This window comes from Pelophylax lessonae (genome assembly GCF_965119305.1).
Source record: "Pelophylax lessonae genome assembly, chromosome: 3".
Classification (NCBI taxonomy): Eukaryota; Metazoa; Chordata; class Amphibia; order Anura; family Ranidae; genus Pelophylax; species Pelophylax lessonae.
Window position 1 is genome coordinate 431,552,467 of NC_138770.1, and position 15,287 is coordinate 431,567,753.

A 15,287-nucleotide genomic window follows, 5' to 3' on the forward strand; every position below is an offset into this window, starting at 1 on the left:
TGCTTCTAACCCTGAGACATGAAAAGTGAACAAAGCACATCCCACTATAGAGGTACTTACTTGAATCCAAAGTCTGGTTCTTCTCTGATCTCTCCTCTCTTTGCTATTTGCATGATTTACTGATAGAACTGTAAGTTGGCACCTTAGCCTCCCAAAAGATGGCCCAACCCCTTCCAGCACACAGCAGGTTACTCAGACTTAGCTCTACGTTTTTCTCTAGGAGCCTTTTGGGGGGTGTGATTTTTACTTCCAAACAGCTTTCAGATTACACTTAGCTCTGTGCTCTAAGCACTGCATTGTGTGTGATGTCAGATTTCAGCCCCCTGCTTTTTGCTACTGAGAGATGCTGTGGAAAATGTGTGTTATAGGAGACTGTAGAGAAGAACGGGCTACTGATAAACAGGTACAACTTATGTAGGAGGATTTTTTTCAACTCTGTGCATCACCTGAGGCTAGTCATTTTACTGGGTATATGTAAGGGTTTACAACCACTTTAATTCGGAATGCCTGCTGTTACAGACGATGATTCCCGCCTGGCCCCCCCAACTGTGACCCACAGAACCACTGAATCCCAGTGTCATTTTAAAACAGCGCTGGGATAAATAGCCATTATCTCAGCGCTAATTTAAAACAGCAGCTTATACTCAAGTAGTTAAAGAGGTGATAAACTCTGATGATAAAAAAGTAGTTAAAGAGGTAATATATAAAAAAACAGTACCCTGCAAGATGACAAAATGTGCTAGTGGTTGTATACATTTTATACTAACACAATATGAAAGACTTGCTTTAAAATGAAGCCCTCCACCACTGACAGGGCTGCCATCTTCCCCCTGTCTTCCTTTCGGGTTTGCAGGCTCCGGCCATTTGAATGGCTCAGCCACATTGCTGTCACTCCTACGCATACACGTGGGAGTCACAGTCGTAGCACAGCACTCTCCATGGACAGGTATTTGCTGAGAGGCATACTGCTTCCCCTGAGTACAGGGATACCACTTGTGTGAAACTTTTTGGGAGCCTAGCTGTGTACAGGACCGCGAAAACCCATCAACACTCTCAGGTTTTCTAATGGCGTAAATTGTGCATTTTACCTCTGCACTACCTGTCACAGTTTCGGAGGCCCTAAAATTCCAAGACAGCACAAAACCCCCCAAATGACCCCATTTTTGGAAAGTGGACACCCCAAGCTATTTGCTGAGAGGCATGGTGAGTCCATGAAATATTTTATATTTTGCCACAATTTCCGGGAAATATATATATATTTTTTTTTGTTTTGTTTTTTTACACAATGTTGTCACTAAATGACATATTGCTCACACTTGCCATGGTTATATGTGAAATGACACCCCAAAATACATTTTGCTGCTTCTCCTGAGTACAGGGATACCCCATGTGTGAGACTTTTTTGCAGTCTAGCTGAGTACAGGACCCCGAAAATCAATCACCACTTTCAGGCTTTCCAAGGGCGTAAATTGTTGATTTCACTCCTGACTACCTATCACAGTTTCGGAGGCCATGAAATGCCAAGACAGCACAAACCCCCCTCCCCCCCCCCCCCAAATGACCCCTTTTCGGAAAGTAGACACCCTAAGCTATTTGCAGAGAGGCATGTTGAGTGTTTTGCAGAAGTTTTGGGAAATGAAAAAGAGGAAAAAAATGCATTTTCCTGTTTTTTCTTCATTTTCCAAAAAAAAAATAAGAGCTGCTAAATACTCACCATGCCTCTCAGCAAATAGATTGGAGTGTCTACTTTGCAAAATGGGGTCATTTGGGGGGTTTTTGTGCTATCTTGTAATTTCAGGGCCTCTGAAACTGACAGGTAGTGCAGTGGGAAAATCAGCAATTTACGCTATTAGAAAACCTGAAGATGGGGATTGGTTTTCGGGGTCCCGTACACAGCTAGGCTCGCAAAAAGTCTCACACATGTGGTATCACTGTACTCAGGAGAAGCAGCAGAATGTATTTTGGGGTGTCAGTTCACATATACCCATGGCATGTGTGAGCAATATATCATTTAGTGACAGCTTTCGGTAAAAAACAAAAAAAACAAAAAACAAAATTGTCATCTTTCCGAAACTTAGGGCAAAATATAAAATACTCCATGGACTCAATATGCCTCTCAGCAAATCGCTTTGGGTGTCTACTTTTCAAAAAGGGGTCATTTGGGGGGTGTTTGAACTGTCCCGGCATTTTATGCTCAATCTTAGCCACACATCACCCACTCTTCTAGCCACTTGAAAACCAAGCCTTTTCTGTGACTTTTTGTTTACATGAAAATATTTTTTTTTTTACTAGAAAATTACTTTGAACCCCCAAACATTATATATTTCTTTAAAGCAGAGGCCCTATAGAACAAAATGGTGGATGTTGCAAATTTTTTTGTCACACGGTATTTGCGCACAGATTTTCCAAAACGCAATTTCTGCGAAAAAAATATATATTTTTTAATTTATTGCACAAATACACTATATAATTCCAAATTGTTTGGATAAATTTAAAAGATGATCTTATGCCGAGTACATAGATACCAAACATGACATGCTTTAAAAAATGCGCACGCCTGTGCAGCGGCAACAAACTACGTACATTTTTAACCACTTAAGCCCCGGAGGATTTGGCTGCTAAACGACCAGAGGGTATTTTGCGATTCGGCACTGCGTGACTTTAACGGACAATTGCGCGGTCGTGCGACGCTGTACCTAAACGAATTTGGCGTCCTTTTTTTCCCACAGAGCTTTCTTTTGGCGGTATTTGATCACCTGTGCGATTTTTTGATCACGCGCTATAAACAAAAAAAGAGCGTAAATTTTGCAAAAATAGCAATATTTTTCCCTTTTTTTTTTATATGAAATTCCCCCAAAAAAAATGTAAAAATCAAAATTTTTTAATATTTTCGGCCAATTTGTTTTATGCTACCTATGTTTGGTAAAAAAAAAAAAAAAAAAAAAAAAAAAAAAAAAAAAAAAATCGCAAAAAGCGTATTTTGATTGGTTTGCGCAAAAGTTATTGCGTTTACTAACAAAGGGAAAGATTTTTGTCATTTTTGTTGTTTTTTTTTTTTTAACGCGTAATGGCGGCGATCTGCGATTTTTTTTGCGGTACTGCGACATTGCGGTGGACAGATCGGACCCTTGACTGACATTTTTGACACTTTTGGGGTTACCAGTGACATTTCTACAGTAATCAGTGCTATATATATATGCACTGTTACTGTAAAAATACACTGGTAGTGAAGGGGTTAACTTTATTTGAGAGGGAGGGGCTGTGTGTGTCCCTAGGGGCGTGATTCTAACTGTGATTGGCTGTGGCTTCAACTGTATGCAGAGTGATCAATGGATCTACATAGTAGATCCATGTGATCATCTCTCATACAGAGAGGAGAATGACAGGCAGCTTGTTTACACAAGCTGCCTGACTTTCTCCCTCTCCCCCGCCGATCGCAGAGTGGCCGGCGGCGATCGGGTCCGCCGGTCAAACGCGCGGGGGGGGGGGGTCCATGACCACGCGGGAGCGCGCCTCCCTAAACCCTCACAGGCAAAGTGACGTAGATAGTCGTGCGGCGGTCGGCAAGTGGTTAAAAGCCTTTAAAAGTCTTTACAGGTTACCACTTTAGACTTACAGAGGAGGTCTACTGCAAGAATTACTGCACTCAACCTGGCATTCACGGCGATACCTCACATGCATGCTGCAATTGCGGTTTACATATGACACTAGACCAACGCTTGCGTGCGCCATTGCGCACAAGCACGGGGGGGACAGGGGGGCTTGATTTTTTTTTTATTTTGCTTTTTTATGTTATTTTGACACCTTTCCTTTCATTTTTTTTTAATCATTTTTATTGTTATCACAGTGAATTTAAAATATCCCTTATGATAGCAATCTGTAGTGACAGGTACTCTTTTTTTTTTTTTTTTTTAAATTGGGGAATCTAGATCTCTCCTCTGAATTTAACGCATCTGACTACACCAAAATTGGTGTGATAAAATACTTTCCCAATTTCCCAATTGCGCTGTTTATTTCTGGCGAAACAGAAGTCATGAAATGCTCGTAGCTTCCGGTATCTTAGGCCATAGAGATGATGGGAGCCATTCTCATCTGCAATTTGCTCTATGGCGGCGGTTGGGGGGGGGGGGTCCCCTCCCACTGCATGTAAAAGCAGTCTAGCGGCCAATTATCCGCTAGGATTGCTTTTACATGTAAGCCGACCGCTGGCTGTAAAAAATGATACCAAGATGATGCCTAAATCTGCAGGCATCATCCTGGTATAACCACTCAAAGTCCAGCAACGTACCAGTACATTGCTGGTCCTTGTTTGGCATATAGTGTAGGGTTTTTTTTTTTTTTTTTCATGCAGCCTGTGGGCTGAACGAAAAAAAAGAGAACCTAACAGAAATCAGCACAGGAATATTGTGTAGTATTACTCATCATTAACCGCCCAAACAACCACACACTGAATTTAATGATGGGTATACATGACAATATTCCACGTATACCTAAAAGTTATTTTAACTGCAGTGCTGAAATCAGCCTATCACCACAGCTGCTGCCAGCAAAGGTATCCATATATGCTGAGCGCAAACACTGTTTGTGTCAGAATATATAAAATCAATGTGGCAGCTGAAGAGTACCTGCAAGAGAAACAGGTTAACAAAAGAATGAAAAACAAACAAAGTACAGTTGGAAGAGTAGAAGAACATAAAAAATGACTGACACGACAACTGTTTTTGTATTTTTTTAGGAACACTTTTTTTTGTGAATCCAGCTTGGGTCTCTCAAAATGTCAATAGCCATCGAACATCTTTTCGAGACACTGTGTTTGTGTGCCCTACACTGTATCGTGCTGTACCCTACACTAATACTCTACTAGTGTATGGTAGCGATCGAAACATTCCCAGATGCAGAGACCAGGTTGGTCAGGATATCTGGGACAATAATTGCGGGTGTCACGCCTAAATCCGCGCCTGCTACAGACACGACATCTTCTCTGGGGGTAAGTTTGGGTAGGGGTAAGCGGGAGGACATGTGGAAAATGTCTCTCATGCAGCCGGCTCACTGCATCTGGAAGGGGGAAGTTGGGCAGGCATGCCTCCTGGGTACAGGTAGGCAAGGATGATCGCTTCCTGGAATTCCCGGAAGGATCCAGTTCGTCCTGACGCCCTGTATAGGACAAAGGCGTTCAGCATAGCCAATTGGAATAAATAAAACAGACACTTTTTTGTACCAGCGCCTGGCTTTACGGGCAACTAAATATGGCGCCAAAAGCTGGTTGTTAAGGTCCACCCCTCCCATATTAAGGTTGTAGTCGAGGACACAGAGGGGTTTCTCCCTAACGCCAGTTGCCGTAGGAATTTGGATCGTCGTGTCTGCGTGAAGGGAGGACAAAAAGAAAACATCCCGTGTATCCCTCCACTTCACTGCAAGCAATTTGTCCGTTTTCAAGCAGGCTCTCTCCTCCAGAATAAGACGGGAATCTACAAGCCGTTGGGGGAACCCCCGGCGATTAGGTCGCACGGTGCCAAATGTGCCAATTTGTAATTCGAGCAGGTGACTAAATAGTGGCACGCTTGTGTAAAAGTTGTCCACGTACAAATGGTACCCCTTTCCGGATAAGGGTGACATCAAGTCCCAAACTATCTTGCTGCTGCTCCCTATGTAGTCTGGGCAGTTGGGGGGCTCCACACAGCTATCTTTTCCCTCATAGACCCGTAAACTAACTGTATAACCTGTGGCCCTGTCACACAGTTTATACAGTTTGACCCCGTACTTGGCACGCTTGCTGGGGAGGTACTGTTTCATAGCAAGGCAGCCAGTAAATTGAATCTGGGACTTGTCAACGCAGAGAACTTGTTCAGGGGTGAACAAGGCTGCAAACCACTGATTGAAGTGGTCTATGAGGGGCCGACTTTTGTGGAGCCGATCATATGCAGGGTCTCCCCGAGGACGACAGATTTCATTGTCGCTGAAATGCAAAAACGCAAAATTTGCTCGTATCTCGCCCTGGACATGGAGGCAGAGTACATGCGCATATGGTGAAGTGGGCTAGTGGACCAATATAGCCGCAATCCACTCTGTTTGGTTATGCCCATGTTGAGGGAAAGGCCCAGAAAGATTTTAAAATTGGAAACAGTTATTGATTTCCAGCCGAATGGTCTGGCAAGGGGCGAATTTGGGTTGGCGGCGATGAATTGTTGTGCATATAAATTTGATTGATCCACAATAGATCTGAAAAGATCTTCCGTGAAGAAAAGCTCAAAAAAGTTAAGGGGCGTAATACCAGCTGTCTCCACGTGGATTCCAGGTTGGGCAGTGAATGGGGGAAGTACTGGTGCTGTAGAATCAGTGGGTTGCCAATAGGGATATGCCAGCGCATCAGGGAGGGCACTATGGGCCTGTCTTCTAATACGCGGTGGCTGCGGGCCACTACTCGTGCTAGCCACCGCACCAGCTTCAACTGCACTTATGGGACTCGCCACGTCACCAAGTGTTACTGCAGTGCTGGTTGTACTAGGCCGCTGGTGCTTGCCAGGTCACAAGAAGGATGAGCGGCCGTAGTACTGACACTCTGCTCCATACGAGCACCCTGCGATTCCTGCATCTCAACAACTCCAGAATGGGGTCGGGTACGCCTGGGTCTAATTGGGAGCTATCTGTCAGGGAGCCGCTGCCATCATCAGATTCGTATACTGACCCTGATTCTGCCAGTGAGGCTTCCCCATCGCTCTCATTTGACATGGCCAGTATACTATAAGCCTCTGCACTACTGTAAAAACGTTTGGTCATTTTGGTAACTAAATTTACCGGTACAGTAGTGTTGACTCACAGGTAATAAAAGCACCTGGTTGTCAAGAACTATTTCAAGCGCTACAGAAAAAAACTGCTAATGCTAGCAGGGATCAGGCCTGACTCTGCTAACACAGCGGGTTTGTGTGTTGTGTTTTTTTGTAAGTGACAGTAATCTATTGATTACTACACTTGCCTGGGTGGGGTGGGCTGGGCAGAGGAGTTAAACGCAGGTGCTGGCAGGAATCAGTGCTGATCGTGCAAACACTGCGTTTTGGGAACCCTAAACTATGGGAACGCTAGTATAGTTCTGATCAGATCAGATTTTGATCTGTTCAAACACTATACTAGTAATGGAAGTGTGTGTGTGGTAATCAAGGGGTTATTTCTAACTATGCGCCGGGTATCTGCGCTATTTTAGACTGACACTAACACTAGCTAATGTCACCTGTGTCACTAATAATAGTGATCAGAAAAAAAACTGTACACTATAAAAGTGACACTGTGACAGGGCAATGAAGGGGTTAACTGGGGTGATCAGGGTGTGATCAGGGGGTTAAATCTTTATTGGGGGAGGTGGCGGGGACCCTAAACCTCCTTTGGGATAGAAACTAACTCGCTAGCGCAAACTCAAGTCACAATCACACTAATACAAAATACAGTAAAACACTATATTACGTGTGTATTAGTGTGCAATGTGACAGGGGGAAAGGGGTTAACTGGATGTGATCAGGGGGGGGATCGGGGGGGGGGTCAGGGGGTTAAAGCTTTATTGGGAGGGGGTGGTGGGTATCCTAAGGATAAAAGGAATGACCGCAAGCGCTAAACCTGGTCACAAGTCACACTTATACGGGTATATAGAAAATGCTATATACTGTATACAGTGTGTGTTGTGACAGGAGGTGTAGGGGTGATCAGGGGGGGATGAGGGGATTAAATCTTTATTGGGGGGGTGGCGGGGACCCTAAGCCTACTTGGGATAGAATAAGTCGCTATCGCTAAGTCAAGTCACAATTGCACTAATACAAAATGCAGAAAAACAGTATATTACGTTTGTATTAGTGTACAATGTGACAGGGGGGGAAGGGGTTAACTGTGGGTGATCGGGGGGGGGGGGTGGCGGGTATTTTAAGTGAAAAAGGGAGGGCCGCAAGCGCTACACCTGGTCACACATCACACTTATACAGGTATATAGGAAAATGCTATATGCTGTATACAGTGTGTGTTGTGACAGGGGGTGTAGGGGTTAACTGGGGGGGGCGATTGGGGGTTAAATGTGCCTATCTAAGTGTATGCGAGTGTGCTTGGTACAGTACTTACAGTTAGATGTGCTCTCCTCTCAAGATGAATCCAAAAAGGATCATGGGAGGGAACATCTTTTCTGCGCCTGTGTTTACATTACACAGGCTCAGCATGGAATCCGATTGGGCAGGACCGATCAACAGGTCCAGGCCAAAAATCATTGGCCTGGACCTGATGACTGATCGGTTCTGAACCCAATCAAGCCATCGGCGGCGGCGGGGGGGGACGCAGGAGCGCACACCAGACCAGCGGGAAGTAGCGACGTAGACCTACGTCACTTTGCCTGGCCGGGGCTGACTGCCGACGTAGATAGTTGTGCGGCGGTCGGCAAGTGGTTAAAGGGTCATGGGAAAACAAATAAATAAAAATAATATAGCATATACAATTGCTCCACAAATCATACTGTAATTGAATGTTTTTTTTTCTCCTGTTCGAACTGCAGTGCTGTTTTTTTCTGTAAAATACAATGTAATATGGCAACATGGAGGTGTTCAGTGCACTGTCACTGTCCTCATTGGAACTCTGCCAGTTGATAATTATAAAGTCACTCCCATTCGCATCTAGTTTGCACATAGACACAGACAAGCAAACAGCTATTTCTTCAAAATAACAAAAAGGTAGGAGTCTGCAATTAATTTGTTAAAATCCTTGCAATGTACATAGATCACCCAGAGGGGAATGTTTTTTTCTCAACAGAAGGATCGATAAAAGAAACTTCTACAAAGGTTTTTGATATTGGCACTCTCTCCAGTATTATTAGTAATAAAAGATAACTGTACATTTAGAACGGTTATCTATTAATTTACCCCCCATAGTGTACCTCCCCTCACTCCTGTCAGATCTTTACTTGGTGGCCTTCATGCAATGCTATGGACATTGTTGATAATCATTGAATAGGAACATATGGAGGTTATTCGGACGAAGCACATCTGCCTTACCAAAGACATTGCAGTGTAAAAAATACACAGTGAAATTCTGTCAGGAGTGTGGACAGGTGAGTATAGAACTTTGGTGGGTCTTTTAATCGTTGGAACAGAACAAAAACAAAATCAGACCAGAACACTAAAAAAAAACACAAAAGTATTAAGCACTGAAAAACTACATACCGTATTTTGGCAAGATGTACATATTTAGTGGCACCATTAAAAAGACAACACAGCCAAGGGCAATGAAGGGAACTTCATATCCAAATGTCTGGTATAGAATTCCTCCTATTGGAGGACCTAAGACAAGTCCAAGGCCAGTAAAAATTTCAAGAAATCCCTGAAGATGAAATACAATAAAAGTAAAGAACAGCAAAATAAGCTTCATAATGGTTAAAATAGTTTAAAGTGCACCTGTGCCCAGACAATGGGCATTCAACTATTTATACTGTATATTATATACTGTATATTCTTCATGAGCAGTAAGGTTTCATGCACATGGCCACATGAGGACCATGCAACTATACATTGGGGTATATTTCCCAGCCTGGGGTCTGGTGTATAGCCACCCAAAGCAATGCAAAAACTTTAGTGTACATGATCTGGAGATAGATACTGAAAGTGTCACTAACCGCTTAGAAAATCCTATACCCTATTTGGCATGCATTAAGTTAGCTTGGCCACTTTTTTTAGTTAGTATTAGTGTGTTTCGATTTCAGCACCATGAATATCTGAATCTAACCACAGCTGGTCCAGTGTGCACACCGCTGTGTGGATGCCTCTGATGACAAATGGATAGATTGCATTTAAACATACAATGAAGTTTATTAAAGAAAATCAATTATTAGAAAGAAAGTTTGGCTGAATGTGCAGGAATACTGTGAGTCTAAATGTCCCAGTGGGAGCACACTTCCTAGTGTGAATTCAGTAAGAAGGGTTTTCAACCTAGGGCAGAAGGAAACTTATTAGTAGGATCAACCAGAGAAAGAGTGCATTAAAATAGCAAGTCCTTCAACTTGTGTAGCACCCTCCTAGGTAGGTGCTAGAGAGAAAATATAGTTTTGGGTCCTGTCTGCTTACCAGAAGGTAAGGTAAATGTATACTGTTTTCTGCCTACCAGAGAGCAGGATCTGTTAGTGAGGTCTGCTCATTGTTCTTGGGTGCAACTCGTTCTGTCTGCAGAGTGTTTCACACTGGTCCAATAGGGAGGCATATTGCACAGTGGAAGGAAGCCTGATGAATGAGTGCACAGGCTTTTGATACAGCCCTGGTGATTTGGGAGAGGAAAAGTGCCTCAGTGCATGCTGGGATACTGTATAAAGGGAGCTCATGTGCTCAGGGTCTTTCGAATGGATAGCGGAGTCCCGGAGGAGTTGTGAGGCCTCAGGTGGTCGACCTGAGGGCCTAGAAAATGCCAGTGAGGAGCTGAACCCAGAGGTCCAGGGAAGCGAACTGAAAGGGGAGACACTGGAGGATCTGATTCTGCAGTACAGGGAGTACAGATCTGTGTCAAGGGGCCTGACCTGAGGGGGGGGGGGGCACCTCTGCAGCTGGAAGAGTCAGTAGAGGGTGTCAGTAAAGGGGATGCTAGTGAGTGTCCCGAAGATAATGTAGGATCACCAAGTCTATTGCTGGAGAGAAAAGAGCTAGGAGACAACCTTTTCCATACAAGTGGCAGTATGGATTAAACAGCGCTGCTGTTTCCACAAGTAACCCATTGAGGCAAGTGAAAGTTTTCCTTATCCATTGTGAATAGTTACAGTTGGGGCATGCCACTATTCCCTTCTCCCATCTAAGTTCCAAAATTAAATACTAGAAACCAATACCCCTGGACTGTTTACTGTGTGAAGAGCCATCGGGAGTAGGGAGGGATATATGTACTATTCCTTAAGTGACTGTGTGCTGGTAATCAGAGGAGGCCCGAGAAGTCATCCTACAGCAGACCCTACGGGGACAGTGCTACAATTGTATAAAGGTTAGAATGGTAAACTGCTATTAGAGTATTTTTATTATCTAGGTTTACCTAAACTTTACGGATGATCTGTCAGCAAAGTAAAAAATACACAAGAAAATTAAAGAGAACCAGTCATCAATGGGCATCTGTAACAATATTAATTAATAAAGTGTATTTTTCTTTTATCTCCTGTCTGAGCTCAGTGCAGAAGATAACAAACACTAAAAAAAATTGCCATACAATACATGTGTTTTCAGGATTACAGTACATGTAAGAAAACTAACACATTGTCAATTTATCCATTTCAAACAGCCCAGCCAGAGTGTCTGTTACCAGCCCTGAGCTAAGGCATAGATAGGTTAGCCTTCATAAAGGTATTTGCAGTCTGATATATGGTACAGTATATTGATAAGTACCAATCTGTACTGAGGCTTATTTTCTATATACTATTTTTATTCACTTGACAAAACGACAGCTCCCTTTTCGTTCTCATTTATGGAGATGAGCTCCAAAATGACCATCCATTTGCAAACTAGACCTACCAAGCATTTAAAATTGTATTTTGTTCAGCACCAAAAAAAGTCCGAAAACCAGCTACTGAGCTTGAACTACATGAAAATGTAAATGGTTAGGTAGACAAGCTTAATTTGCATTAGTATTGGATAACATCTTTGGTAAAAGAGTCCACTGTTACGCATACAGATGTTTCAAGACCTAGTCTAAGCTGTGATCAAATAAAAAATATAAAGTTCTAAATATTGCATATACTTATTTTCTTAGGAACTGTATGGTATATGGAAGTTTGAAGCAATATGGTCCAAGTGGATGCACCCTAGATTTTTGATAAACAAAACCATTTGTTGACAACTTTACTTCTATGATGATTGCAATCTTACCCCCATTTGTGGGGTTTTTTTTGTGTTGTGATGTTGAACTGTTTGTTCCGCACTGCGAGGCGGGTAGTTATTTTGTTTTTGTATTATTGTGTGCAAAATTTAAATTTTTTTTATAAATAAATCTGAATTAATAAATAATTTGGCATTGTCATGTTTTTCAGTACTCATTGTTCCTATTAATTAAACAGAACCCTAAAAATGCCAGCGGGTCATTCATTGATTAGCACCATTGTTTTGGAGCTTTGGGGTTTTCAGTTCAATTCTGGTCAGTGCAATATAAGGCCTCATTCTCACAGGTGTTACACAGTTACATAGTAGGTGAGGTTGAATAAAGACAATAGTCCATCCAGTTCAACCTGTGTAGGTGTGTGTGGCTGTAATCATCTCACATACCCCTGAATGTTCTGATCCTTGAGATGTAAGTCTAAGAGTCTTTTGAAAGCCACCATACTTCCCGCAGAAACCACCTCTTGTGATAGAGAATTCTACAATCTTGTAGCCCTAACAGTAAAGAAACCCCCTCGCGTTGCCTGAGAAAGGTCATCTTTGTCTGCACAGGATACACAGGTGTTCTGTATGCATCCACGTAAAGGCCGTCCCGTTCATGTATATTAGGATGCAGCGGTTGCACGGACAAAGCCACTGGTCCCAATTTGACAGCTGTGCGAGTGCATGCTTTTCCCAGAGCGCATACTGTCATGCAACCACACGGCTGTCAAATTGGGACCAGTGGCTTTGTCCGTGCAACCACAGCTGTATCCATGCAGCCGCTACATTTTAATAGAAATGTAAGAATTTATGCTTTTCTCACAGTCCAATGCAAGCTGCACACTGCCAAACAAAATGGCTTTTATCTAAAATATTGTGGTTGTGTGTATACCCCTAAATATTTGCATGCAAACTCAGTTGAGATTGGTGTAAATGATTGAAAAATCTTTGTAAAGCCCAAAAAAGTCAGCACTATATAAATAATATATTTCTTTACCATTGCAGTAGCTATATTGTTAGGAAATGCCTTTGCCAAAATAGAAAAAGAAGCAGTTATTGAAGCACCAAAACCCACAGCGTCTGCTGCTCTGACCAGAAAGCACATAGCTGCGAACATTGTTCCATCAGAAATTTTGTCAAGCAATCTAAAATAAGAAAGAAAACAATTTATTATCTTTGTGATCATATAACAATTGTTCTAGTGCACCATCAAGCAAAGATCCCTGTGTAATTCGCTCATACACCATCTAACTAATCAACTTTAGAGAGGAAACAAAGTGAAATTATCATTATTATGTTAACAAAAAAAATGGTTTTGACATGAAGACCTGTTACAATTACCAAAATTTGTTATGCATAAGTAAACTCTTAGTTTTTAGGTTTAGGACATTTCGTTTATATATTGTATACCGTAATTTATTAAAGTTCAGTCTATATCTGCAGATAAATGTTTAATTTTGATAAGTAAGCAACTTAGCAATGTAAGCAACAGGACTAGGAAGCTGGACATTACCCCACTTGCTCGATTCGTGCTCACGGCTTGGAAGTTGACAGCCGGGGGGGGGGGGGATATTAAAATAATATTAACAATATTAACAATACAATATTAACATTGTTAATAATACAATACTTACCAAATGTGAGTTTTGTCTTTTACCTTTTAATAAACGGTTGAATGGGTTTATGGAATCACGCTATGTGGGCTCATCTTTTCTCCCAACATATGACATATCGCTACCGGTTCCCATGAGAGTGTCTGTATGATGGTGACCATACAGAGTGGATTGTGGACCTGCACGCTGGATATACTATATACATAACAAAGGCGTAGTAGCTGGTTTAATCCCTGACCAGCCACTCCATCTGGTGAGTCAGTTTGGGGTGATTGGTGTAGGCAGCACACAGGGTGTTTTTTGGCACGCATTTTTCACAGAAGATGCACAGAATTTTTGCACTTTCCTGCACTTTGTTGGATTTTCTTTTGGGAATTTCAAGAACATTAATGAATGGATATTTTTTATGAATTTTGTGGATTTTTTCATTCTTTATTTATTTCACTGGATTTTTGCACATATATGAATTGTTGTTTTTTTTTCATATAAGTTTTTAAAATATGATATTTCTTTATTTCTACCAACTTTTTCACAAATATCTTTATTACAATTGTTGCACAGATTTTTAGACATGTTTTGACAGGTTACATGTGTTTACAGGAGTATTGCACTTGTTCTTTTGGGTGAGAGATTTTAGGAAACTATAATATTGAAGGGTAGTTTTGCGCCGATTTTATAATTTGCTTATTCACTACATGCTGCATACCCTTGCAGTCAATTAGTAGTAACTACAAATTATAGTATTACCTAACAACAGCCCAGAACCATTGATTATTTTTGGCGCAAGATCTCTTTTCTTATTATATATAATTTTGATAAGTACCTGTTTTTCTCAGTACTTAGCAAATCCTAATCCTGTCTGACTTTAATTTATTTACTGAGTTCTGTTAAGTACAGTACCAAGTGCATGCCAAAGCATACATTTCATATCACCCATTAAATTGAAGACAAAAATCAAGACAAAAAGAGAAAAAACGTACCCAAAAAGTACCGTAGCAACTCCGGATGTAATTAAACCTGACACAAACATAAATTTTGCTCCAATCTGTACAAGCTGTAAGATTAGAAAACATTAAATTAGTGCAATTCTTTAAGGCAAATTATATCTCAGTCAAATTTTGTGTATTGTATCATTACAAATTTAGGGGTGTAATGTGGTCACTGATGTAAGAGCTGTGATGAGGTTGAATGACAACTATGTTCAAGCAGTGGGTTGAACGAAAAAAAAAAAAAAAACCCTGCATCCACACAAGTATATGCAGGGATGTCCCCTGCTGCATGTCCCCCATTGCACTGTTGTATTCTGACAGTGGGGAACCCCCCCCCCCCCCCCCACTGCCAGAATACACTGATCGGTGCTGCAGCATTTGATCGAATACTGGTTTTCCAGCAGGACCATTTGAAAGAAGATGGCTTCTGTTGAACAGAGAGGGGTACACATGAACTGAAATTAAAATGGTTCCTGCTGAACAAGACAAATTTCAATATGTGTAAACCCAGCTTAATACTGGTCATAAGTTGGAGATAACTACTGAAGAATAATGAGAAGGGACATATTTGCCTGTTCTCCAAAACGCTGTGATATTTCCTAAATTCTAGCACTGGCACAACTACAGTACTTTGATTCTAAGCTCTTCTCCATAACAGGGGTTTTCCAACAGCTTGGACAATCTTCCTATGCCACATCTAGTACATATACACAAGTTCTCCCAGCAACCAGAAGGGCTTTTACCACATTCCAAGACATTAGAAACAGAAGATTATCTGTAGTGACGATTTTGTTTCTTGGTATTTTGTGGTCAGATTTATTTTATAAACTGGCTCAATTTTAATT

General features: G+C 41.7%; 1 protein-coding gene across 1 annotated transcript in view; it reads right to left on the bottom strand.

Annotated features, from left to right (window-relative positions):
• SLC18B1 (solute carrier family 18 member B1) overlaps positions 1–15,287 on the bottom strand; it is a gene marked incomplete at its 3' end in the record, with an annotated part of 87,062 nt that overhangs the window by 52,279 nt on the left and 19,496 nt on the right. The window contains exons 4-6 of the mRNA XM_082250915.1: positions 14,434–14,507; positions 12,838–12,985; positions 9,186–9,342 (exon numbers count right to left, since the gene is read on the bottom strand). Of these exons, the coding sequence (XP_082107041.1) occupies positions 9,186–9,342; positions 12,838–12,985; positions 14,434–14,507 (379 nt within the window). The remainder of the gene's footprint in view (positions 1–9,185; positions 9,343–12,837; positions 12,986–14,433; positions 14,508–15,287) is intronic.